The sequence below is a fragment of the Sardina pilchardus genome, chromosome 15 (assembly GCF_963854185.1).
Source record: "Sardina pilchardus chromosome 15, fSarPil1.1, whole genome shotgun sequence".
In the NCBI taxonomy this organism is placed as follows: domain Eukaryota; kingdom Metazoa; phylum Chordata; class Actinopteri; order Clupeiformes; family Clupeidae; genus Sardina; species Sardina pilchardus.
The window spans coordinates 5,732,235-5,759,932 of record NC_085008.1 but is presented as its reverse complement, the minus strand read 5'-3'; the positions used below and the strand labels follow the sequence as shown (position 1 = coordinate 5,759,932).

Below are 27,698 nucleotides of genomic sequence, written 5' to 3'. Positions count from 1 at the left end.
CAGATATAATACTACTTGTCATTCAGGCTAACTATAATTCTCAGCAAATCTTAGATATACAGTAAATGATATTTTTGAATGAGTCGAGAAGACATGGGAGGAAGGCCCAAAGCAAGACAGATAAATCACGTCTGTGTAGTGTGAGAGGAATGGTCACTCCCACATTGGCTGTGAAGACACACTCTACGCTGCAGCACAATCCCCATCCAGAGTGCAATGTCATGGCTTATCAAGACTAATGGGTGCCTAAAGACATTTTCCACAGAACTGATTTTTTTTGTTATTATGAATGGTAGAGATTGCTAATGTATGTTTTTATGTCATTTTAAGTGTTTTTACGTCTGTTTATTTTAACTGGTTGATCAAGAACAGTGGTTCTGGGTAGGGCCACACAATGTGGAATGTTCGTTTGACCAATAAAAGCTTTTTGTCAACTGCAGTCAGATTATGAGCATCTAGGAATTACTCATTCTAATCAACATAGTGATTCATTCAAGGTTGCTCAACATATACTTTGACTAAGTAGCAGCAATCTGTAGGAGGAGAGTAAATACATTAAATCATAGCACCCACAAAGCCTGAGGATTTGTCTTCCTTTGTTGGTGGATTAGGCTACACTTTCTAGCTTGTATGTTCTAAGGCTGGATCTGTCCTTCCAGTCTGGTATGTGTTTGCCCCGTACAAATAAAACATGCTTATCTCCCCATGGGACTTATCAACCAGTCGAACGTAATGTATAACAAATGTGAGCGTGCATTCCAAGGTTGCCGTGGAAATCTTAACACAGTGTGGACACAGTGTCATCATAAATATAATTAGAACGATAGTGGGCTTGTATGTCTGTTGATTTTGTCTTTGTCTTTATGGATTTACGTATGTGTCTGTGTCCAAAGTAACATTTTGTCTTGCTGAAGATACTGATCAAGTGTTGGGAGTAACTTTAGAATTAATTCACTGAGGTTTCCTGCTAATAAATCATGTAGGAGTAACAAGTTTGCTTGAGCCACAGTTCACATTCCACACTTTATTGCAAATGCTTTTCTCTTTTACAATTCCACCCATGTATAAATCAGTGATATATTCTACAGAAGACCAGTTGATATGTAAGCATGGCGTGGCAGTCCGCTATGTGTAAATGCACTAGCACTGTTGTTCAGTCAGTTTCAGACCATGCAGAAACAGAGGCAAGGTCTGAACACTTTCTCATGTCAAAAATCTCTGTATTTCGAAGGCAATTATCAGAAAATTTGTCAGTTGGACACAAAAATACAAAAATAGCATATATATTCTTTGTGATTCTCATGCGTTAAAATTGAATGCATGAATGTACAGGTGATGGAATTTGCCACCAACACCAAAGGCAATGGCACTCCAAAGGACTATTAACCTTTGAAGCCATCCCTGTCCTCCTGCAGGGTGTCCTCAACCAGTTCCGCTAGGCTGGAGAACGATGGCCTCTCCTCCGACTCCCAAGCCCAGCATTTCATCATTATGCTGTAAACCTGGGAAGGAAACACCATGCAGTTTATTCAAATACAATGGATTCAGCATGGCTTGACGTCAATAGAAACTCATTAATTGACTGTGATAAATGATGGATTACTGATAAGCTACTAATATAAACTAGAAATGCAATTCCAAGGAATTACCAGTGCATGAAAATGCAAAAAAATGTAGATATGGCTACTAAGGTGTAGCTAGGGTAAACATGGTGGTTGCATAGTTTAAAGAGAGTTGATGGTGTTAAGGTAGACATTTTAAAGCTTAAACATTCCTGTTCTAACTTAACTAATGATTTCTAACAGGTATTCTAAAATGTTGACTATGCTATCAATGCTAACCAGGTTGATAAGTTAACTTAGCTGATGATTTCTAGCAGTAATGTTAAAAATGCTAACTATGCTAACATTGCTAACTATCTTAACAATGCTAACCAGGTTGATTAGCTAACTTAGCTAATCATTTTTAGCAGTTATGCTAAAAATGCTAACTATGCTAACAATGCTAACAATGCTAACAATGCTAACCATGCTAACAATGCTAACTTGCTATTGAGGACTTTTGTTTTGAAACAGTAGTTGCTAGGGTATCCATGGTGCCCACTATCAGGAATAAAGAAGTTACTGTAGTATAATCATGTTGGTTGCTATGGAAACTGTCAAAAACGCTTAGTTTTAATGGTTGCTATGTTGGTTGCTAGGTACATGGAGGTTTCATTTAGTTGACTGGAGGCATAGTTGATGATAACTGACAGTTGGAATGGTTGAACAGTTAAATAGTTGAGTAGTTTCAGTGGTTAAATGATTTAATAGTGTATTATTGCAGTGAGGACTTTTATTTTGAAACAGTTGTGGAAAGAGGAAACAGTTAACAGGATATGTAGTCTTCACAGAGAGATTGTATGCTTAAAGCCTGAGAGAGAGAGGGCTGCTGCAGGTGGTGCTGGCCACCTGGCATAAGATTCTAATTGCTCAACGACCTGATTGTGATGTCTTAGAGGCCAATGTTAAGTCTATGGGGAAATGTTGAATAGTTTTTATTTAATAGTTCAAAAAGTATAAAAGTTACAAAGTTGAAAAGTCATAGCAACCCGATCCATTAGAATACCTACGTTACAGAGTTTGAATGAAGTTTCTAAGTTAAACGGTTGAAGAGAAATTGCGGTTAGAAAAATCGATCAGCGGAATAATAATAAGAAGCCTAGGAAGAACAGTACAGTGCATTTGCATGCACTGTAACTATAAGAAGCCTAGGAAAAACAGTACAGTGCATTTGCATGCACTGTAATAATAAAGCTAGATAAATAGTAAGCATGGGTGGCCTTGACCTGGCTTGACTTCAGCCATAAACCATCCAATATTCTTGCTTCCATATTAATGCAATAGAAACTCACTGACTTAAAATGGAAAATTGCGGCTGATGATTCAATATCAGAACACTAAATCCTGCGCTTAATGATTGACTGAATTTGGAAAGTGGATGACATGCAGGATTACTGATACTAATTAATAATAAGCCTAAATTAAAATAAAAAACAATCATGAGTGAGTGGCCCTTTCAGTTTTTTAGTACTCCTACATGTTGCAGACATGAATACATTCAAGAACACATTCAACTGGTGCAATACATTTACTCTAAATTATACAGATGAAGTGCTTGTCATGTAGTTGATTGTGTCATGTAGACACATGTGTTTGAGCGTTTACTCACTTTTGGTGGGCAAAATGGTGGAGCTGGCAACCTCCATTTGTCTTTGAGTATGTTGAAAAGATGCATCGAGGTGCAATGCCCTTGTATGTCACTGCCAATTCCCTGCATGCAAAGCTTTACAACACATGGGAAATTACTCGGACGTCTCTGCACCAATCTGTACTGTATAATGCTTTATGGATTTGGCCATTGAGGAAACAATTGAATATTAAAGATAAAGGGAGTTTAGAGAAATTGCAGTACCTTTTTGGGATTCAAACTGAGCTCGCAGTAGGAGAACAGCTCATGTAGAACGACCCCAAAGCTCCACACGTCTGATTTGTGTGAAAACTTGGACTCGCTAATGGACTCGGGTGCATACCTGCATTTTAGCAAAGGATAGGTGATATGCCCCATCTCACTGTCTCCAGTTTTATGTCATTTTGTCTCCAGAACTAGTCTATCTTTTCCTGCTGTGCTGCATTTCAAACCCTCAGGACTTTTTTCACGTTTACAGGTAGAACTAGTTAAACAGATACATGGTATGACATTTAATTCTTGAAAGATATTCACCAGAAAATGGGACTCTGGCCCGGCTGGGACACTTTGTAATACTCCTTGTCATAAGGTATGATCTTGGTCAGGCCAAAATCAGCTATTTTCACAAGTATGTCACTGGCCACCAGCACATTCCTAGCAGCCAAATCCCGGTGTATCAGTCGCATACTCTGAAGGTACTCCATTCCCTGTGAAAGCAGAGATAGTGTAATTATTCTAATTGTTTTCAAAGGCTTCAGTTATTAAACAACTAAAGCTTACAAGATTGTGAGGATGTGTGTGGATTTATGAGCTACTTTGCAGATCTGAGATGCAAATAGTAGGAGTCTCCTGTGGTTGACATTCGAGGGTCTGTTCTCAAGATAACCTATCAGACTTCCATGGGGCAGATACTCCATCACCAGGCTCACGCTGCAACGCCCTGAGAGGATAAAGCAGATGTAGGGATAAATGTTAGTGCATGCATTTCCATTATTTGCAAACGTTCACCAACATACTGTCTTCTTGGGATTAAAATTATGATTCCTTTCTTTAAACTTAAAAAGAGCAGAGCAGAATATCCTCTCCATTATAGCATAAATGTATAAGGATTTTTGAACTTAGCTAACAGCTTATGTAATTTCCCGCATATAGGCCGCATTGTGTATAAGCCGCAGGACAGTGTTTTATGCAAGTTAAAAGAAATAAAACCATATTGATACCATATCTACTGTCCCTGTGTATTAACCTCTTGGCTAAAGAAATCTTGCAAAATCAGTGTATAAGCCGCGGCTAATAGTCAGGAAATTACGGTAGTCCAGGTGAAGTAAGGTCTGACCCAAAACTAATTGCAACAGAATTTATTTTCATTTATGTATTTCAATTGGTGATCAAAACACAAAAGTCCATGAAAATCCAGTTGGTGGCAGAAGGAGTTGCAGCAGTGTGAATGAAATGTTGCATCTCACTGCGAGCTGTTGCAAGTCGTCGCAAAGCATTCAACATGAGCTTCTGGTAACCCCAGATGCTGCCAATCAGGTGCCTGATTGACACCTGATTGGAAACACCTGCATGGGCCCTACTGTAAGTACAGCTACAGACAGTGGCCACCTTTACATGATGTTTTTAATTCCGAATTAGTTTATTCAGAATTAAATAGATCGGAATTAAAATATTCTCCTTCGAGTTTACATGGAAATAATAATTCCGAATTGGCGTTTACATGGAACATACGTTAATTATGCTTTATTGTATTCCGCTGAACGTCTGGGGGTCGGGAAGGGTTCCGATTGGACAGGCGGCGCATGAACGTGGCCTAATAAGGTCTACCGGAAGAAAACAAACTTTAGCTGGCTAGCAACTTTTTTGTCATCTCGGGTTAACGTAACAGCATGGACAATAACATAATGAAAACGGGTTTCACAGTAATTCTGATAATAGGCCTACTATTTAACCAGCAGCTCGAGAATATTGTCAAGCTTCACGTTTGCTAGCTGAGGAGGAGAAGACTGTCGGAGAAGGGGGGAAGAAGACGGAGCCGAATTAGTGATGAAACGAGCATGCGCTTCTTCTTCCTCCTTGTACGAGCATGCGCCAAACAAACGGAATAAACTTTTAATCGGAATAAAGGTTTACATGATCAAGGAGGGGAGTTAATTCCGCTTTAACATCGGAATAAACCAACCACTTAAATCGGAATTAAGTTTGATTCCGAATAATCATTTTCAAGCGGAATAAGCGTTTACATGGTCTCTTTTAAAGCGGAATTAACTTTTATTCCGATTTAACTTGGTTTTATTCGGAATTAAAGCTCTCATGTAAACGCAGCAACTGTCTACTCCAAGAATGGCCATGCCATTTGCCATTCCATGACTGATCTGGACAGGGCCCTTGTGATAGGGCAACTTCAAGCTGGTGTTCCGCAAAACGAAGTTGCGGCATTATTTGGAGTGAACCCTAGTAACCTCTCTAAACTTAAGGCCAAGCTCCATATATGTCACAGACAGGCCATCAACTGTCGCCAAACTGGAAGCCTGAGGGGAATCCTGGGCCCCCCTACCCTGTCTTACCCTGTTTGGCCCTTGTGTGACCACCCCTGATCTAGTTCTTTATGTTTTATGTTTGTTAATAGCCTACATGTATGTAGCTTTTGGGGTTAAATGCTCCCTAAAATCATGGAGTAAAATACAAGCAATAAGATCATGTTGGTGTTCAGTTTGTTCATCACTCCCCACTTTCCCCCTCCCACTGGCAATCTCAGGCCAACTGTGTCATTTCACATAACAAGAAGTGAAAAAGAAAGTGAAGAAATCGCACACTCTGTTTCTACAAAGACCGCACACAGTTTCAACATGGCTGCACAACCGGAACATTCACTCTATCTCAAACCGACTACTTCCGTGAGTACACTTTCGTGCAGCACCCTATGTGCCCTGTGTGCTTACTGGCATAGTGTGCACATTTTAACAGAATAGTGTCGTCTCATATCAAACGCTAACCTCCGTGCACTTCACGGAAATGACGATCGTAACGTTTAAATATGATTTTATTGGTGTCCTCAATTCGACCGTGACATGGTCATACTGTGTCAAAACATGAACAGTTTATGTTGTAACTTGCTTGTACCTCTGTAAATTGTGTTTTCCACTGCTGCTGAATCAGATTTCTCTACCGTGATTTATTCGAGTTTGAAAATACTCCCTCCCCTTCCGTTATATACCCAAGATGGCGTCCGTTAAGGGCGAAAAGTGTCCATCGTTCCACACTCAACTTTTTGACCGTTATGAGTGCACCATCTGGGGACTTGCAGTGCCCTTCATGTCGTTCGAAGTTTTCGAAGTTTCAGTGTGAACGCCCTCACGCACTGAAATTAAGTATTTTAAGTGCAGAAATGCACCAATTGAGACACAGTGATTGTCAAATTAAAAATGTCCATTGCATCAACAAACAGAATGTGCAGTTCCTTCCTTTTTAATAACCTCTCTATGACCTGCGCCTCGTTGAAAAGCATACAAAGTGTGTGTTTGCTTATCCCGACAAACACTTCACATGCAATGGCAAAAATCGAATGAGACAGGAATTTTATTCTGGCCAATCAAAAGCTGTTCAAGATAGGATAGTATGTCTACAAGGCAGAATTCAGCACTTAATTTAATTTGAGCTGTATACAAACGTACAAGCTTGAAGAACAATTCTGCCTTAAAATAGCCTAATAATATCAAATAATTGTGGTACAGAGTAAGACACAGGGTTAGCATTTTTAAGCAGCCAACTGTGTCTGATGTAGTAGTGAGTGTGTGTGTGTATGTGTGTGTGTGTGTGTGTGAGAGAATGTGTGTGTGTGTGTGTGTGAGTGGCTGAACGCTTGTCTGAATTTAGGCACACACTGTTGTTTTTATACATCTGAGAGAACCTTTATTTGATTTTGCTCTGCAGGTTTGTCTGGCCCACCAAGTCTGTAGAGAATCAAGCTTCATTTCTTCAGTACATGGGTGTGAACAGCTGAAAAGGAGGCAGAGCCCCTTGTACTGTTCACTGAAGTAATTATAGGCTAGGTCTGGTGCACAGAGAAGTGCTACTTGCCTTTCACACACTGACAGTGAGTATTTTGGTCAAAGCAGAACGAACTACATGTACTGCACAGTTTTTCCAATGTTAAATCAAACATTTTGGTTCCAAAACACTACACTGCATGTATCTCCATTTTTTTGAAAAACATTAAAAAGTCATGTCATTTAGTTGTGTATTTCAGTTAATGTCAAATTAGTTGACATTACCTGAAAGTGTAGTTTTGATTGAGTGAAGATGACTCAAAGAACAACAGCCGAATAGTTTTAGGTTAGGCTACTGAAATTACTGGAAAACAAAATGTAAAAAAATGATTTCCAAAGTCATTCAAATCAGTGCTGCTGCTCCCACCACTACGCACATGGAATCGGTGAGTCTTCAATCATTCGTCTTCCAAGCATTTACATGAAACACATGATATGCCGAGCTGACTGAAATGCATTCTATTCAGATATCAGCAACATTTCAAATTCAAATCATTTTTTAAAAACACACAGTAACGGTGTGTAAATTATAGGTCTTTGATTTAACTTTGGGTTTTTGAGAATTATGCTTAGGGTACTGAAATGGCCAGCAGCGGCACTGGATATAGAGTTTTGGAACCAAACTCTTCAATTCTTTGTTCTACTGGTGGGTGACTTCTCATAACGACCAATGCAATGCATGATACCCAACTGTTTCTAAGTTATAAACAACAGGGAATCATAATGTTATACAAAGCCTGGACCTCAGATAGAGACTTTTATAAATCACACTAGCCTTGTAAAAAACAGTTTAGTAATGTGAGTTCTGTAGAGCCCACATCAAAGTACCATACAAAGACACATGCCAACCACTCCAACTAATGCCACACTGCATGCATTGCACATCAATGGCTATTTCATTGCTGATTGAGCATCTCCTCCTGTGTTTCATCTGTCCAAAGAATGTGACACTAATATCAAATGTCATGAAGTTTGAATATGTATCCCAAGACATTGGCTATTGAAGCATAGACCAGTGAGAGTTATAAGCAAAATAAAGAGCTGACTGACAAACTGCTGGTTAGCAAAAACCAGAGTTATGGAAAACCAATAACCTACAGTAGTTGAAGGACAGACAAACTCTGACCGCAACATTTACCATGCCCATGTGACCATTCTCTACTGAGAGCACAACACTGTGCCCTCTGTTTATATTATTTTTTGATTATAATAGGTTACTAATTAGACTCATTCAGATGTTCTGTAGCATTCATGTACCAACCTTCACACACTACATGATCTCTGCGGCACAGTAGTACATAAGCCTTTTTGAATATCTAGAATAGCCAAGTAAAAAATAAAATCCATCCAATTAGGCTACCATCACACAGACAAAATAATAGACCCATGTGTTTTCAGCAGGCTGTGGCCTTTATGATAGGCCTTTCTTTCTACCTTGAAAATCAACAAATTAAATGTTGATTCTTCTTTTAACCGGAGCCAAAAACTTTTTTCAGTGTAATTTTACTATCTTTAATCTCTTATCTTATGCATGCAGTTCTTTGCTTCCTCTCGTGCGGCTTGCGGCTGCTCAACTGATGTTTGCACTTCTCCTCGGACTTCGGAGAGTTTTTTTTTTTTGAAAAAGCTTATATTTTAAGTAGGCTACCTGAATAATTTCATAGTACTGCCAATGGTTAGAGAAGTAGACTTGTTTTCTTTTTGCTTATTTTCTTTTTAAAATTAACCGAATGGAACACTCAACGGAACATTTGACGGTCACCGGTTACACTGCAGCATTGTTCATGCTAATAAGTCATTCATTGAGGGGGAAATTGTGATTCCTGAAAGTGAAATGATTATGCTAATAGGTAATGAAATGCAACAAAGACAGAATAATGACCTGTAGAAATATATCAGAACTAGTTACTGTCTCTCTGTAAGAACTGGATGATTTTATAATGAAAAATAATTGTATCCTCCCCTTTGCACAGAACCAAAAGGCAACTGAATCTGCCATGTTCCTCATCTATCACATGTTCTACCATGCAGACTCAGACAGCGGAAACCACTAGTTGTTTGTGAAATATGTTTTAAAAACAAAGACAAAAAGGAAACCAAACTCAAGAATTACTGTAACAACAGCGTACTGTACATCAAACTGAAACAATGTTTTAGTCTCTACAGAGACTGAGTCAGAGACAGAGGTTTGGAGAAGCAGGGGTCTTGAGAAGCAAAGAATAGTGCATTCTAACAGTGCTAGTTCTAGTAATGACACCCCAGATAGCAATTTCCTTTGGGCCGGATCCGCATGAAAGCCTTTAGATCCGTATGTAGCGGACCTACGGTATCTGACTGTGGGCCAGATGTGGCCCACACACAATAAGCGGACCCGTGTTGCAGATCCGTACAACACAGAATAAGCGGACCCGTGTCACACACAATAAACGGAACCATATTGCAGATCCGTACCACACACAAGAAGTGGACCCGTACCACACACAAGAGGCGGACCCGTATTGCAGATCCGTACAACACAGAATAAGAGGACCCGTGCCACACACACACAATAAAAGGACCCGTATTGCAGATCCGTACCACACACAAGAAGCAGACCCGTACCACACACAAGAGGCAGACCCGTATTCATGGGTTTCATCAGGTCCCTTTGCACAGGTGTATCAATCACCATGCAGTCTGAATTGATAATCAAGGTGCTTCACTTTATACACCTGTGGAAAGGGACCTGATGAAACCCATGAATTGCAGATCCGTATACCACACAACAGAGCGGTAGATAAAACAGAGTGGCGACACTCCCATAGACCTCCGTAGGAAAAAATGGCAGTGCTTTTTCCAGGCTATTTCCTCGTTATAGGACTTTTGGAACTATTTACAGCCAATCTCTTGGTCAGTAGTTAATGAGTTAATTTATTACACCTTCCAGCATCTAGAAGTACATCCCACCCTCCTGGAATTCAGCCATTCAGCGCAGGTTTTTTGGAACTTTTGATCGCGTGGCGGCGACATCAAAGCGTGTCGCAACTCACTCTGCTCTCTCTATGGCTCTGCCACACACAAGAAGCAGACCCGTACCACACACAATAAGCGGACCCGTATTGCAGATCCGTACAACACACAAGAAGCGGACCTGTACGGGTTCGCTTACTGTGTGTGGTACGGATCTGCAATACAGTTCCGCCTCTTATGTGTGGTACGGGTCCGCTTATAGGGCTTGGGATCATGACGTGAAAACTTTGCGGGCACAGCACAGCTAATACTATATTTCTGCTTCTTGTCTTCTGCATCTGAATGAATGGACATCACGTTCAGTGCGCTACCAACATGGCGGCAATATTCCTAGAATGCAAGTCGTGTGCCCGAGCCCTATTGTGTGTGGTACGGATCTGCAATGCGGTTCCGCCTCTTATGTGTGGTACGGGTCCGCTTCTTGTGTGTGGTACGGATCTGCAATGCAGGTCCCATATCACATATGACTTTAAGCAGACATTCACAACATCCCCAACTGGTCACCACTATAAAAAACTTTGCAGAAGAATTAAGGATGCTTATCACAATTTTATGACTTTATAAACCTCATGGTTTAGATATAAAATATAACCTAGACAGTCTCTGATAACTTTAATTATATTTTGTGTAGGCCTACTTTGTTTGCTTGTTTGTTTGCTTTGTCTGCTTCCCAGCATGCATTGCAAATATTAGTTTTGAATTTTGAAACAATGTGGTTGGGATATTTTAGCTTATAGGCTAACCTACTCCACTGATGTTTTGAACAACAACATTACCAGATATGACCATTGACTTAGTAATTTATTAGGGGGGAAATACACCGTAGTCGTGAAAGTATTAGACCTAACCGGGTATAAATATCCAGCTAACTAATCAGCTGAATAATCATCTGGACGTGATCATCAATCTCCAAGCCGCACCCTCAGGTAAGAAGTGCGTGAATTGAAATAGTAGACGATAGGCTTAATTGTATATCATTACTGCATGCCGATTACTGCTTAACAACGTTGATAGCTATTTCACTCACATAAATAGAATCCTAACGCCACACGCTTCGTGATAGATTGACTTGGGTAGTTGGGTGAAATTCGATTTTTCCTCTTTTTACGTCGCAGTGACAAAATACGTTTTTTAAAAAGCTCTGAATCATCGCCGGGACGTTATCTTGTTTGTTGGGAGCAGTCTCAGCCCTTATTGCCACCAGATCAGTTAAACGGATCCAAAACAATTTTGGACCGATGTGCGTTTGGACGTCGGATCAGGTCCACTATTCAGATCCGTGCCGGATGGCGTGGTAGGTGTGTTTTGCTATCTGGGACGGACCTGGACGAGTGCAAGTTCATATCTGCCGCAAATCCGTCAAACAGATCCAAAACAATTTTGGACCGATGTGCGTTTGGACGCCGGATCAGGTCCATTATAAAGATCCGTGCCGAATGTTGTGGTACAGTACATGTGGCCCAGTTCCGTCCCTGTGCAGTTTTGCCATCTGGGTATACTGATTGTGGTCTAAGGTCAGTTTATGGAACAAAGTGTATGCTTTAATCTCCTCTTCTGTCTGGTGTTCTTCTAATAGTACATACTTGGCTACAAAGTACAACAGTGGACATACGATTATCCATTACACATATATTTCAGGTTATCTGAACAGCATGACATCTGACTACAAACAAAGTTTGGTCTACATGGCTACAACAAACTGGCTAACTAGATATAAGCAAACCAAGAAATGCATATTTGATATGTGCATGGGTGACAGCAGACTGATTATTACTGGGAGGCAGGAATGTGAAGTGTTTTTCAGATTTGGCAAATCCATTGCCCCATGCTACACTTAAGTGTATCTCTGACTTTAGACTCCATGTAAAGCATAAAATTGCTAGGATACTTTTTATCCTGCTTACTGCTTAAATTGTGCTTACTGCACGTTTATTATCCAATATAATGATTTCATTATTGAATATCATATTCATTATTGAATGCTGTGCAGGTCTACTTATGGGCATACAATGTAATGTCTCATAATTAATGATTCATTATGAGTTTTAATGTAGAAAAAAAAACTTCTTGGGGAGCGGTGGTTCACAAATATGTCACCTCTTTCAGCCCATCTGGCTTTAAAGCAGTGGCTGTTTTTTCTTTGTGTGTGTGTGTGTGTGTGTGTGAAACAGCTATTGAACTGTCTAAAATGGCACAAGAGCCTGTACCACCACACCGCTATCACTTATGCCCCCTGAAGGCACACTCTGATCCATATCCATCCAGTCTATTAAGCTGCTCTCTAGACATTTTCTGTTTGTAATTAAAAGTGAATTAAGGAAATTAATTATTGAGGACTCACCAATTCCATTTCACAAAGGCTAAGGCCACTCTTTATGTTATAGTCCATTTTCCAAATCACAGTGAGTGCAGCCTGTTTAAGTGCCTTCTCACAATCAAGGCTGTACCAGTGTCAGGGTGTCAATGTATCTCTCCTGCCTCCTTTGTCTAAATAACCAATAGCTGATATCATTTGACAATGTTTGGGCCATGCTTAGATAATATCCCTCACAACATGAAATATCCATCATATAACAGTAATATAGCGTAATTTTCAGTGCAGGTTAGCTAGGTGCACCTCCACTGAATTTCAGTATAACATATCCAGAACAGATAAGCACCAGTTGACCCTATTGCATCTTTAACCATTAGCTTTCTCATTCGTTTTGACATGTCAGAGCCTACGTGTCACCTGACGATGCATTCTTGCAAGGATAATGGTCTCGTCGGCATTTTTCACTTAATTAATGAAACGAAACTTGAAGAAAATGAAAATGAAGAAAAAAATGTCGGAGTCGGAGACCTCTGTGGTAGATACGGCTATGTGACTGCAACTACTGTACATGACACCTGACGGTGTGTTGCAGCAACGATAATTGTCTCCTCAGCTAGTTTTACTTGGTAAACCAAACGGAACTTGAAGAAAGACACAGAGGACTAAAAAAGTTTCTTATATCCAAAAGGAGATATAAATTATCAACAGTGACGAGGCAGCTTTGTCTCTCTCCATCTCGTGTGCACTCAAGATGCGTTCCAAATTAAATGGAGTAGGCCTAGCATAACGTTGAAATTATATTTGCTGCATAGTGTAGATTGAGAAGAAGATCCATATAATCATTACATGTACCATGTTGTTGCTGTATCTTAATATTGTAACGTTCGGAAGAATGAAAAGCAGTTTGAAGTCAAGTTTATTGACCAAATGATGCCTCAACGCCCCTTGCTGCCCCACGCACAAGTGGCGGCACTGTCTGGAGCATCTGTTTTGTGATAGGCCTACCCCCGGGCCTTGCTCTGTGAAACTTTCAAAGTTTCCAACAAATTCAATCAAAACCCCATCAGCACCAGCAGTGCTCAAGTAAGCGAATGGAGATGTGTCATGTGTCCTTACCCATGCTGTAGCAGACTCCCCGGTACTTGACGATGAAGTCGCAGTGCAGGGAACTAATGGTCTCGATCTCTCTGCGGAAGTCTGCCAGGTTGCCCTGCTTGTTGGACTGCAGCCTCTTGATCGCGATGAGCTCTCCAGTGTTGTCTCCCAATGGATCGTAGCGGCACAGCTCCACGCTACCGAAATTTCCCTGTTTGAACGCAGATAATTTAGCCTGGGAATACCCAAACGAGCCTTAGACAAATGTAAAATTTGCTATGAATTTGTTGTTTGGCGAATTACGAGTAGGCCTACATGAAAATGCAAACATTGTGATGCAAAATATCATGTATAGTTAAAACAGATAATGCAGAGATGGTGTTGCTATGCTAGGTCTATATTGTGGTTGCATAGTTTAATGAAAGTTAGTGTAAAAGTAGACCGTTTAAAAGTCTACTGTAGATGTGCCTCATGTGCCCGATCGTTCTAATTTGTAATCTGTATATTTCTTGATGCAGGCGAGTCAATCAGATTTAGGGTAACCCTTGTGTAATAGAATGACTTTTCATGCTTCAATAGTTTAGGTTTCCTCTTCTTCTGTGTGTCAGTAGTTTTGTGATTTGAGTTTTTTTTAATTTTTTTTTTAAGTTAAGGATTATATTCATATGGTTTTGCTGTTACTGTATTTCAGTTATTTCAGATGGAGGATGACACGACCACACAGACATTCTTGCAAGCCTGAAGAGGAATAGATAGCTGACTGCTGAATCTGATGAGCTCGCGCTCGCACTCATTGTGCTGAAGACTATTAGGGGATGAAGGAAGAAGGTAGGCTTGTAGATTTAGGTTTTCACAGTAGGCTATGTGTGCACCCATCAGTATGTAGGCCTACTATCCACATTCAACTTTTAAACGAACTACTTTTAAAGTATAAACATTCATTTATCTGTCTATCAACAACTTTTAAACTGAACATTCCTTAAACAATCTGCCTATCAACAGCCATTTAAAACAATCTACCTATTAACATCCATAAGGTGTCGATAGATTCTTTCTCTTGAACTATGTATGGGTAGGTGTATCTCTATTCTTACAATGCCTCATACAGTATATGTTGTTAAAGGGACACTTAACCGATTGGCATTAAGCTTTGTATCTTTAGAAAACCAGTCATGTTTTTGAATGGTCATGCATCATTCCCTCAGTTTGCCTTGAGATGGGAGAAATACGGATTTCAATGAAACCCATGAATATACTTCCTGCTTTCAATGATGTAAAATGATGATTTTTACATCATTGAAAGCAGGAAGTCCAAGCGCAATGCTAATCGGTGAAGTGTCCCTTTAACCCACCAATACAATAAAAAGTGGGTACAAAAAAAGTTGTTGATAGAGTAGTTTAATGCATGCTGATAGGCAGTAGTTTAATGAATGTATATTGGTATTGTTTTAAATAGCTGTTGTTAGGCAGATTGTTTAATGAGTGTTAGACAGATACTGTAGTTTAAAAGTTGTTGATAGACAGATAGTTTAATGGATCTTGAGGTAGCAGTGGTAAACGTGATCACAGTGTATGTAATGAACAGACAGCAGGGGTCATAAAAATAAAGCTTTGAAGAACTACAACTTCACCTGATACAGATTTATTACCGGTAGACTACTTTTTAGTAGGCTCCATGCCGACAAAATTCCCCTACAGGAACACAGCTCATTACAAAACCCAGCAACAGACCCAGCTCCCACACCAGTCCTCCATAGATATATGGAGAGTGTCTTAGTCTTTGATACTTTATTGATATTTTCATGTACTGTGTGCATCTTTTTTTCTCCCAAATAATATATCCTCCCATGTGTTATTCCAAACCATCTTCCCTCTCGCTAATAGACCTCTGAAGTAGGGCTACAAAAAAACCTACAGTATCTTACTTATCTATCTTTGTCCAAGGAAGTCTGGTATCTTACCTATGGGAAAAAAACAGGGGGATTTTGAATTATCGCACCTGTTTAACTCTCGCGGGGACAAAGACATCAGAAATGCAGATGTTTTGTTCGCTTGTTTTTGACCCTCAATACATTAACTTTGATTTTTGCTACCCCAGAGCTAACTTGCAATGCAATTTGCCATAGGTAATTAGCTTCAATTAACACCTGGATCTGCAAAGATAGGTGAACATCTCTACCAAAATGGCTGAGCAAGATATTTCATCAGGAGCCACTTCCGGGAACCCGAGGAGGGGTCAAAATCCCCCTTTATGCAGAGCAGAGGCAGCAATTGTTCCATTGAAGTTTATGGCCATAGCTCAGAATTGGTTATAGAGTTAGGAATGTGGATTTGGGGCAGGATCTATCTATTTATAATCTTTGATCGTACTCGTACAACTCATGGGAGGCCATAGATGATGGGAGGCAACAAGTGCTGCTGGACAGACAGAAGCTTAGTGCCATCTAGTGGTTAGGGCCTGTAGTTGTCTCACTGTCTGCAGTGAGGTTATTTAAAAGCACAGGTGCTTCCTCTAAGGGCAGGGGCTCCCAACCTTTTTTTGGCAGGTGACCCTATTTTGTCACAAAACATTGGCTTGGATATAATGGGGTCAATTGTAAGATACCCAATATCTCTGTCGACTCCATTTGAATTTGAGGCAACCTCACATGGGGTCTCGACCCCAAGGTTGGGAAACAATGTGTCAGAGGCACAATTCTCTTCCATCATTTCCTCCTGTTTCCTCCATTCTTTTGAACATTGAATGGCTTTTGTGTATGACCTGTGCTATATAAATAAGCCTCGCATTCATGGTGTCCTTTTATCATACTTCTACCTTTCTACCTTGCACTGGACAGATGGAATGTTAGCTTTTTCCCCTATCCAGGAAGTATTTGTCCTTTTTCTCATCCTTATTTTGCTTTCACCAATTTATCTTTCGATTTTGACAGGCAGAAATACCGTCCACTACACTGTACTTTGTTCTGAATAAAGGAACGTTCTACATAAAAGACTTATTTGATAAATACATAAAAATAACCTGCTCTCGTATAAACTCATCTCATAGCTCCACCAGCCTCTCAGCCCTCTCCATCCCCCCCTTCCCTTACCTTTCCCAGGGGAGAGATGTAGCGCAAGTGCCTCTCCTCATACACTGTCTGCTCCGGGTGGTACGACTGCAGGCTCAGATCTCTCCAGAAGGTGTCGCTGTTGTTGGTTGTGCCAGCTGCATGCAGAATCTCATAATCTGCGTAGGAAATTTAGCAGTGGGTGACCTAGTCAGACATGAAACTCCACACAGGAGGACCTGTGTTTTGTTTCTTCCTGATTTTAAAACATCTCTCTGTTACTGATGTGTCTTCCAGTAGCATATGACAGGTTTGTTTGTCAGGGTTACCTGACGTTATGAGACTGTTGAGGTGGCGGATGATGCTTCGACTGGATGGGCGCAGAGCGGGCTGGTAGTTCATGCAGTGGCTGATAAGGTCAGCTAGCTCTGTCCACTCTGGGGATGGCAGCCGGTGGTTGTTCTCATAGAAGTGCAGTTTCTAGAAATTACGTTGAACTCCAATGAGATTTATTTAACTGGTAATGCAGGATCCAAAATGGCTGAAATTCTACATAGGGAAGTTGCCTTTTTTCAGTAGCTGATTTCTACTGCTCTACCTGGTGGGGGTCAAAGCCTTGTAGGGGCACCTTTCCTCCGTTGAAGACTTCCCAGAGAGTCGTCCCAAAGCTCCACTTGTCACTCTCCAGCTCTAGTGAGTCCAACCCAGCAAGCAGCTCAGGTGCCACCCAAGGGATTCTGCCCAGTTTTTCTGAGTTTTACACACACACAAACACACACTCATACATACTGTAAACACACAGATTCTCTCTCTCTCTCTCTCTCTCTCTCTCTCTTCTACACAAATAAACACACACACACACACACACACACACACACACACGCACACACACTCACACACACACAAAATCACACACGCTGTTTTCAACCCCCTCACCATCTGTCCCAAACGCTGTCACACTGATCCCTGGGTCACTCAGTTTAATGAATGGGCTGGGCTCTCCCCGGGCCAGCAGTACATTTCTGGCGCAGATATTCCCGTGGACAAGGTTTTTCTCCTCCTACACACAGGACAGGACATGACATGACAGGAGACATGTCAAAACACCTACTTAATGAACACGGCATGCTACACCTTACACCCTTTCACATCGAACACCACACTCTTTAAGGTGAGTAACCAAAAGGTAACCAAAACTGGGGACGTCTGGTCACCCTAGTCTTTCACCTTTCACTCTACACAGAACAATATCAAAGTGCAAACTTCACTGAGTTCGCAGACGTCTCACCAGAAAATTTAGGGCACAGGCGAGTTGCTTGGCCACCTCTAGTTTCCAGCTCACGGACACAGACGGAGTTCTCCTCAGGTACAGATCAAGGGCACCACTCTTCACAAACTCCTGCACCATGATATCTGCAGGGTGATGTGAGGACAGACACACACACTTTGAGATGCACAAGCGCCTTGAGACAACGAGCCACGGGACATTCAGTCGAGTCAGCAGCACTTACAGCTGAAGGTTAGCTTGAGAACACATCTGAGCTTGGGGAGGTTGTCAGCTGGCTCGACTGCGGTTCATCTGAGGTGTGTTTACCTTAGTGGTCCTCAGCTGAGAGTCATCAAGTATTGCTTGGTCAGGTTTTGTCTTTGTTTTGCCTTGCATTGCATTGCATTGCATGCATGAGAGGATACAGGGGCGCATGCTTATGTCTGTTTGTATATACACTGCTGTCTGCGAGTGTGTATGTGTATGTGTGCGAGTGTGTGTGAGTGTGTGTGTGTGTGTGTGTGTGTGTGTCTATCAACATTTGCGTCACACCGCTAACTCCTTGAGGTGCATCGGTGACTCACTGTTGTTCTGGTTGACGCTGATGCCGTAGACATGGAGGAGGTGCTTATGGGAGACCTGGCTCATCATGCTGGCAGCCTCAAAGAAAGACTGCAGCCGGCATAAGAGAGGACACAAAGCATGCCGTGAGAATGACCACCACCAGCCTTCCAGTTGCCTTGAGTTTGTGGGTGTATTCATTGTGATGAATGATGGGGAAGGAACTGTGCCTTACCTCCCAGTAGGTTTTAGCATCGGCATTAAGGATTTTGAGTAAAATATCTGTGACGTATTTCTCCCCATCCCGGGTGCCTATCTTGCGGCCCATATGAATCCTTGTGAAAGAGCCTTGACCTAAACTTTCACCCTGCCAGTGGAACAAAAACAAACAAGTTTAGTGGGTAAAGCCTTTGAAACTATATTTTATACGAGTGATGATGGTAACGATTAAGTACTTTGTCAACGGTCAACTAGGCTGATGTATTTGGTCAATATTGACTGTAGCAAGTATAAGCAAACAATGTTTACACTGTGGCATGAGGATAGTTTTCATGACAACGGACTGCTATTGCTTTGGCACACGTCCATAATATTTGAATGGGCTTCATATTTGGCTTCTGGTGTGCCCTACAGAGAGGATGCTGCTACAGCTGTAAAAGATCTGGAACGCAAGACACGCAAGTGTTGGGTTTGATCCCTGAGTGTGTCTGGACACACACACACACACATACAGAACACACACACATACACACGCACGCACGCACGCACGCACGCACGCACGCACGCACGCACACACGCACACACACACATACACACATACACACATAGACAGTATACACACACACACACACGCACATATACACACAAACACACGCACCAGCTCCAGCTCCTCATAGCGGATCATCTGGAACTGGATGTGACTGGGCTTGTGACACTCCAGAGGCGGAGACCCCTGCAGCTCTACAGAGGTGCTCTGACGAACGATGATCAGGTTGGTTAGCTCTAGAAACATCAAGGAAAACAGCACATGGTCATCAGGTTGGTTAGCTCTAGAAACATCAAGGAAAACAGCACATGGTCATCAGGTTGGTTAGCTCTAGAAACATCAAGGAAAACAGCACATGGTCATCAGGTTGGTTAGCTCTAGAAACATCAAGGAAAACAGCACATGGTCATCAGGTTGGTTAGCTCTAGAAACATCAAGGAAAAACAGCACATGGTCATCAGGTTGGTTAGCTCTAGAAACAACTGAATGTAATATTGCCTTTAGTTGCCCAAGTAATGTTCATCTTCTGTCGGGGTCGCAGTGCCAAAGTCATGTGTTTCTAAGGATAACGTGACAACTGAAGAATGTACGAGTCAGACTCATCCCTACCTTTTTGTAACTACTGTGAACAGAATTACACATGTTAAACATGACAGAATGACAAGACACACACAGACATACTGTACCTTTGGGGCGAGGAGGACATACTGTCTCGAGCTTGATGGCATCGTCTCCGAGGTAAAACTTATTTTTCTGGTAGAACTCAACAAGAGACTTCAGGTTTACAAAGGAATTGTGGACACCAGCCAGTGTGACTTGTTCATTGCTCACGACGAGGCAGTCTTTGTAGTCCTTTCCCAGAGATGTCTGCACAGAGGGCGGTGTTCACCATGAGTATATGATTAGTATGCATTGCACATGATATAGAATACAACACCAATGCATAATTGGCTGGCAGTTGCAACTTGCAAACACACTGCATGTTGTACCTGGGATCCATCAAAGCCCTCCTTCATCACAACATGGCCCTGCCATTAGCCTGAATAGCCAACCAAAGAACCCAAGCAGCCAAAACCAACATCAGTCACAAAGCAGACTTTGTGACCGTACGCAAGCATACATTTATGATGCCCTACCTGAACACACACAGTAAGGAAGTACTTGTTGAATTCCCGAGTGCTGTGTCTCAGCAAAAATGTGCCATGTTTCGCTCCAGCCTTCTTCAGCTTGTGCACGGCAAACTCAGGCCTACAGTATGTTAACAGATAACAAGTTCATGCCGTCACACACACATGTCTGCTGCAGGACTCTGCTTCCGTTGTAGAAAAGCCACATCCTACTGCTTATGGGCTCACTGAACCACCAACACTGTTGAATAAGCATGACCTGATTGATGCTGGAATATTATTATCTTTGCCATATTTGATGTGGCCATGGATGTTTTAACAAAGAGGGGGTGGAGTGATTATGGATCTTGTCCAGCATCAGTGGGCCGAAGGTGAGTTTAAAAGGAAAGTGAGGATGACACCTCTACATCTACTCACGTGATTGGGCCATGGCAGTAGTTCTGAAGGTCTTCCAGCAGGCTGGGGGGTGCGACTTCCTGACAGAAGTAATGACTTGAGTCGGTGGTGAGTCTGAAGTAGCCGTCAACAAGTGAAACGAAGGACAGGGCTTCTGTCAGACTGGGGAACTCAACTTCCTGGAGTGAAAAGAACATACATCTCCTTTATGCAACCACCAAACCGAAAGACATATTATTATGTTGACATGCACACACGTCTTAGGATCTATCTACTCTTTACTCTGCTCGACTCACCACAAACCTGTCGTCCTGCCGTGTGAGAGTGACCACACGGCCCTCCTGTGGCACCTGCTCGTGGCAAACCTGCTTGATGCTGATGTCCGTGATCTTGGGGAAGTCACAAAATGTATGCCACTCCTGAGGAGCACAAATGGCATGAAATGACCGATGTTTAAAGAAACATAATGCAGAGCTTCTGCAGATTTGACCCACAATGTCATTGAATTTCAACCGAATTCTACTGTTATCATGAAGTGCCCCAGTTGTGTGTGGCTTTGGGAGAGTACACTAATGTAATCTCATCTCTCAACTTGAATATAATCTATTGAATCCAATCAAGTTCAAGTTACTTTATTTTCATGAAGAGGTATATTTTGTTTGTATTACAGTCCTCATACATGGGAAAAACAAATGACTAAATCATCAGTCAACTATCTAAATCATCAATCAGTAAAAATAGTTTAGGTTGTAAAAACATACATAAAGTTTGAACAATGAAAAATATTACATTGTTAATAGCATAATAGCAACAATAAATAAACACCAAAGTATAGATGACTTATTCCTCAGTGTAATGGCTGCAGGGACAAAACTGTTTTGTGTCTTTTTGTTCTTTACCTGGGGATTGTAAACCTATAGCCTGGAAAATCCAGACCCTGGTAATCTTTCAGGTTAAGGGTCTGTCCAGGAATAATGTAATGGCCCAACTCGAGGGGCAGCACCAAGCATGCATTTGAAGATTTCACTGCACGCAATTGGATAACACTGCGACCAATGGTTACTCTGACTGATTCCGTACTTCGACGCAATTGGATAGTACTACGACCAATGTGTACTGAAAGTTGCAGCGCTGTCATCATCAGTTTAGCTCGCCTCTGGCCCGCCTATATCAGATACACAATGTGATTGGTTTCCCCCGATGCTTTGGGTAAAAGTAACGTGCATCATTGCTCATTGCCAGTGTATCTGTCAACGTGGAAGTGACTCCTCAGCGAGTTTCCTCAAACAGAACAGGTGCTGATGCCCTAATTAGCACACAGCTTCACAGTTAGTTTAAAATGTTAGTTTCGAGTCTATTGTCATCGCCAGTTATTTATTCCACACAATATCTCCTAAATATAAAGTAGAACATTTACTATTATTATTTTTTGGGCTTTTTATGCCTTTAATTGGACAAGAGAGCAGAAAGAGAATGACAGGAAGTGAGTGGGAGAGAGAGCTGGGGTGGGATCCGGAAAAGACCACGGGGCGGGAATTGAACCCGGGTAGCCGGAGTGCGGTGCAGGTGCCCCAGCCGGTCGCGCCACGGCTAGGGCAAGTAAAACATTTACATACCGCAGCCTCATCTGTCCTGGTCTGGACACCTGTCTCCCCGGACACGCGGATCAGCCTGGTGGTGGCCTGCTGACCCTGCCTGTAGCCGGCATCCTGGCCCTGGAACGTCTCGGTGCCAAGCATGGGCTCGATGGCTGCCAGCTCCATCAGGTACTTGAGCTTTAGGTTGCATTCGCTGGCCTGGCAGTGGCCCAGCCGCTTGAGGAAGCGCTTGACCGTCTTGCGGATTTGATAGCGGGCCAGCCGACTCAGGCCCTGGATCTTCTGCCGATGGGCCTCCGGCAGGCAAGACTTATACCTGAGGGAGAAGGCAAAAGGTGTGGTGCCCATATACTGTAAATATCGAAACATATATCTAAACAACTTAACAGTTTGTCTGTCATGAAATTTCTGGGAATGCACCAGTTTTGACGTCACAACCACCCAGCATGCAGGTTACTTTGTTGTAACTTGTATCTATATATATTATTTCTTCTTAATTCCTGCGTGGTGACCTGGGAGATTCACATGAAATTCTCCAAGATCCCTTGAAAGAATGAAAGCCTTGGCTTTGACTTTTCTGTGCCTATAGAGATACTGTTTACATTAAATACATGCTCCCGAAACTGAACCGATGATTCAGCCATTTTTTTTGTTATCTATTATCCCTGTCTAAACAAGGCTTCGTGACATACCCAACTCTTTTGCAGATGTCCTTCAAGCTCAGGACTTGTTCCTTGGCATGACACCAAAGGTCAAGTACAGCTAAACCCAAACACTCTTCTTGGACACCGAGGGAAGGTCTCACTCCTGCCTGACCGTTCACAAAGTCACTACGTGACTGCAGTCCATCCAGGAAGGCAACCAAGGAATGTTAAGAAGACACGCAAAACAAAAACAGAGTTACCTCTAGATTCAGACTGCTGAAACTGAAATGAAAGGTGTGGAAAGTACAAACCATTGAATACGAATAAAAGCAGAATTCTGTGACAAAGGCTATATAGCAACACTCCTAAGCTGTTCTAAAATCACTGTGAACTACAGCCCCTTAGGTCTCATTGCAGAAATGGTCTGATTCTCTCGCATTAATGGAATTGCAGGTCACAAGCCACTTTATAAAAAAAAAAATGTATTCAAATTGCAATACATGCATATTAAAATTATAATAAAATTATAAGAAGGTTCGATTTTCATCGGGGTTTGTTTGTTTCTCTGTCTGTCTGTCTGTTTGTTTGTTTGTTTGTCTGTTTGTTTATTCACAAGATAACTCAAAAGGTTATGGATAGATTTTCAGGGAAGGTCAGAAATGATCCAAGGAAGATTACATTTTGGGAGTGATCTGTATCACTGTCTGGATCCAGGAGGCGGTTATGTTTTCGCTTGGCGGAGGTTTGCACTCTCTGAGTGCTTTTCCACTGTATACTTGTCACTAATGTCTAACTGGCCATTAAGATTTATGGTGGATGCATCACCTGCACATATAGATAATGATCATATAATTGTACGCTTACTGTGGAGGAACTTTTATTGTCAAATTTTATTGTGTTGTCTTTTACCTGGGCAAAGAGATAATCGATGACACAGTAGTCCAGTACTGCACTGACTTTTCCCCTTGCAAGGCTATAGCGATACGATGTCTTTGTGCCTTGGCCAAACCAGTTTGAGAAGAAATACCTTAAGAGCCAAAAACAGCAAAACAAAATTGGCAAATACATGTCTGCAATGTCTACACAGTAATGGATGACAACTGAATAGATATGAATGTACACAATCCTGTCAGAAGATAATTTTACACCAGACTTTCTTGAACATAGTTAATCAGTGTTTTCATGCATTACCTAAAAGAGCAAACCATACACCTTCGGACTCGACAATTTTGACAAATGACAAGAATCTGTTCACTGAGACAACTTGTAGTCATTGTTAGTTGTTTTGTCAACATGTATTTAAATGTGCTGTTATTTTAACAGAATCCATCAGGTCTCTGATGAATGACAGGTATGTTTAATTGACATTAACCTTACCTTACTCTGTAGTTCACCACGGTGCTCTCTTCAGCATTAAAGACATGTGTGGGTGGGTACCAGAAAGAGAGATCCTCAGAGGCCAGGCCAAACAGACTGTGAAACACAGGGAGAATGCCTAATGTGGACAAAGACACAGACAGATGCACATTTAGTGACAAACACTAACTGGCAACAACTCATACGTTCACCTATATGCAAGCGAAATGGCACTATGTAACAAATGCATTGTATAGATATTAGGTGAAATCATAATTGGCCAAATACTGCCTGTCCACTACAAACACAGTTGCAGTCATAGGAACACTTCCAGCTCCTAATGTACTTCCATAACTCTGACCAGCAGGGGAGTTTGCTGATCATTGCTGTCCATTTCAGCATCACAGACTTCCCTTCCTGTTTTGGTTTCCATTGGTTTGCATTGAGTGTACTCAGCAGTGAAGAGACATCTACAGTAGTAAATAAACGAGCAGGGGTGGACAAGGCAGGCACGTCTCACCGCATGTCTTTGCTGCCTGGATGCACACATTCTCGGCTGAGATCTGCCCGCCGGGGATGCAGAAGGTTGACTCTGCTTTGGTGACCGGGAAGAAGTGGAGGTTGACCTGTAGACCGGACCTGCAGCTGGACCTGTGGCTGCCACCCCTGTCCCTGTACACCAGGGGGGTCGTTTCCTCCTCACTCAAGTCCATAGCTGAAGCGCTGGCCTAAGTCAGTGAACAGGACAATAACAGGAAAAAGTCAGTAACAGAGAGACTAGAAAGCCTAATACGGAGACAGTTTTTAGCCATGTAGAGATGTCAAGGGATTATAATTAAAGAGAGAGAAAAAAAAACGATAAAGATAAAGAATCTTAAGGTGACTTTTTTTTTATTTTTTAAATAAGCTTCTTCCTGCAACATCTCAGAACACATAGCATTCAGAAGTTCACATGGAGACAGTTTTCAGCCATGTAGAGACGTCAAAGGGATTATAATAATAATTAAAAAAAACTGAAACACTGTAAACAAAACAAAACAAAAGCTTCTTCCTGCAACATCTCAGAACACATAGCATTCAGAAGTTACATACTGTACATGCTAGAAAAGGCAGGAAGAGACCATCCTGCTTTTCCTGTCTTGTAAACAATAACATGGCGTCATCTTGCTTATGTAAATATGTGTTCAGTGTCTCAATTTGTATAAATGTATATTCTATAATAACACTTTTTTGCTTAGGCCTACAGCATGAGATTAATCCTTCCCTATTGCTGTTTAAATTGGAGTTACGATACTGTGCAAGTACGTCTCAGGCTTAATACTTCCTGCTCAGGGACTTTCCAAGACATACTGTCGTTCTTGGCAATACATCAAATAAACATTTCTAATTTATAAAGGATTTTTATCAAATGTATGGTGGGAAATACACTCAGGGAACAACATGAGTATGTACACACACACACACACACACACACATACAGTACACACATACACACATACAGTACACACACACACACACACACACGCACACACACACACGCACACACACTCTCTCTTTCTCTCTCTCTCTCTCTCTCTCTCTCACACACACACACTTATTAATTTGTCTGTTTCAATTACCAGAATTTTTTCTGGATTAAAGTGTAACACAAGTGATTTAGCTTGATCTAACAAAGTAGTTTATTCTTCATACAAATACACCACATACTGCCGGAAATACACCATTTTGCCCATATCTTACAATGAAATCATTTTGGTGTAACAGCTATATTTGATATGTTTGATATTTTAATTGGCTGTTGTTTAAATGGTGATGTCTTACCGTCATATGCTCATGTTTCTGTTTGTCTCTGTATATCCTGTGTCTGTGTGTATTTGCGTGCATGTGTCTGTGAAGACTACTTGACACCAGGCTTCCTGTATCTACAATGCCTGTTCCTCTTCAATTCATTATGGCGTCATCAGTTATCATTTCCCCTTCCTCTGAGTGATGGTAAAAGGTTGTGGTTTGTTCTGCACACATTCACACATACATAAAATCCCCTCCCCAAACACGCATTGACGTACTTTCTAAATACACAGACCTATAGAAGTAGTAATAGATCTGTGAAACTACTGCAGGTTATAGCTCTGTGCTGAAATTGTGGTTTCTTGTGTAGTGTGGCATGTTGCATTCTGTGGTTTAACACCAGTTCCTGTAGAACAACGGGTAAAACTATCGCTAAGCAACTTGAGAGCCCTGTAATGAAGACAAAAGTAAAATATCAGACAAAAAAAAAAAAAAAATCTGATAATTTGCGTAGAAATAATAGAGACATGAGATTTTCAAAATAATGGTAAAGTCAGAAATGTTAAATGCAAGAGGGCAAGAGTCTAACTGTTCTAGCCTGCCTCTCTTTTTTTGTGAGAGCTGTTTGCACGAAGACAGCATATTTTGGGCAGGTTTCAGATGCCCAGTGATGGATATGCAATTCTATTTCATTAATATGGTTTCAAGACCAAGGCTATTGGCCCCAACTAACAAGAATATCACCCTAACTTTCACTGGCCTGATAGAAATGGCTATTGACTGATGCTTGGCTATTAACTGTAAGAACTGATGTGCATTATTGTTGTTTTAATATATTTAGCACACTGTGTAAGACCTGCTAACATTTTCAATCTTTCTGGTCAGGTCTTTTATATCTGTCATATACATCTGTTATATGTCATACGCTCATACCAATTCAATAAATCGGAATGCAATGGAGAATACATCAGATGGGATGTGAGCTCCCTCCTCTGTTGGTTTTTGATATTACGTCTCAGGTGCTTCCAAATAGGCTTCTCAGTCACTTGCATATTATTGTAGAATCCTATTTTATTTATAGTCATTATATTACACATTACATGTGTATTACTCATACACATGTATATTACACATGTCCTTAATCATTTTTGCAATCAACACCAACAAATTTAACTGTAGGCTACTACTACAATACTAATATATCTTGTGCACGTGTGGCACCTCCATCTTAAAAAAGGTACTGTCTGATGTCATAATCAATGTAATGGCTCAAAGCAAAAATGTTGATGACAGTGCAGATAAATGCATTTATTGTACTTCATTAATCCCTTGTATTGATCATGAGGTATTGAAACAAAAAACTACAACACAAAACGATGGCCAAACTGAACTGACCCCCATAGCTGTGGACAATCATTTGATAAGTCCCATCCCAAGCACAAGCTGATGATGA

At 41.3% G+C, this 27,698-nt stretch overlaps 1 protein-coding gene across 2 annotated transcripts; it reads right to left on the bottom strand.

The window, feature by feature from the left end:
* Positions 1-1,009: 1,009 nt before the first annotated feature.
* Positions 1,010-26,395, bottom strand: jak3 (Janus kinase 3 (a protein tyrosine kinase, leukocyte)). Of its 2 annotated transcripts, XM_062555818.1 has the most exons (25): positions 26,279-26,395; positions 24,978-25,185; positions 24,479-24,596; positions 24,011-24,128; positions 23,150-23,295; positions 22,476-22,773; positions 21,156-21,278; positions 20,881-21,038; positions 20,473-20,584; positions 20,023-20,203; positions 19,845-19,895; positions 19,448-19,572; positions 18,806-18,937; positions 18,594-18,681; positions 18,031-18,155; positions 17,679-17,802; positions 17,341-17,492; positions 17,072-17,222; positions 16,785-16,921; positions 13,717-13,906; positions 4,044-4,168; positions 3,763-3,935; positions 3,454-3,571; positions 3,211-3,324; positions 1,010-1,502 (listed from the first exon to the last, which is right to left on the bottom strand). In XM_062555818.1, the coding sequence occupies exons 1-25, from the start codon at positions 26,339-26,341 to the stop codon at positions 1,383-1,385; spliced, it is 3,450 nt and encodes a 1,149-aa protein (XP_062411802.1). In that variant the 5' UTR covers positions 26,342-26,395; the 3' UTR covers positions 1,010-1,382. The 2 variants fall into 2 exon arrangements, with proteins under 2 accessions (XP_062411802.1, XP_062411803.1); XM_062555819.1 differs by lacking the exon at positions 19,845-19,895.
* Positions 26,396-27,698: the final 1,303 nt, after the last annotated feature.

Excerpts from the sequence above, each read along its gene's own strand:
- jak3 (XM_062555818.1), bottom strand. The coding sequence starts at position 26,341 with ATGCACGCAAATACACACAGACACAGGATATACAGAGACAAACAGAAA. Across the intron at positions 3,936-4,043 it reads TTGCATCTCAGATCTGCAAA|GGAATGGAGTACCTTCAGAG; the intron begins GTAGCTCATAAA and ends CTGCTTTCACAG. Across the intron at positions 1,503-3,210 it reads CACCATTTTGCCCACCAAAA|GTTTACAGCATAATGATGAA; the intron begins GTGAGTAAACGC and ends TTTCCTTCCCAG.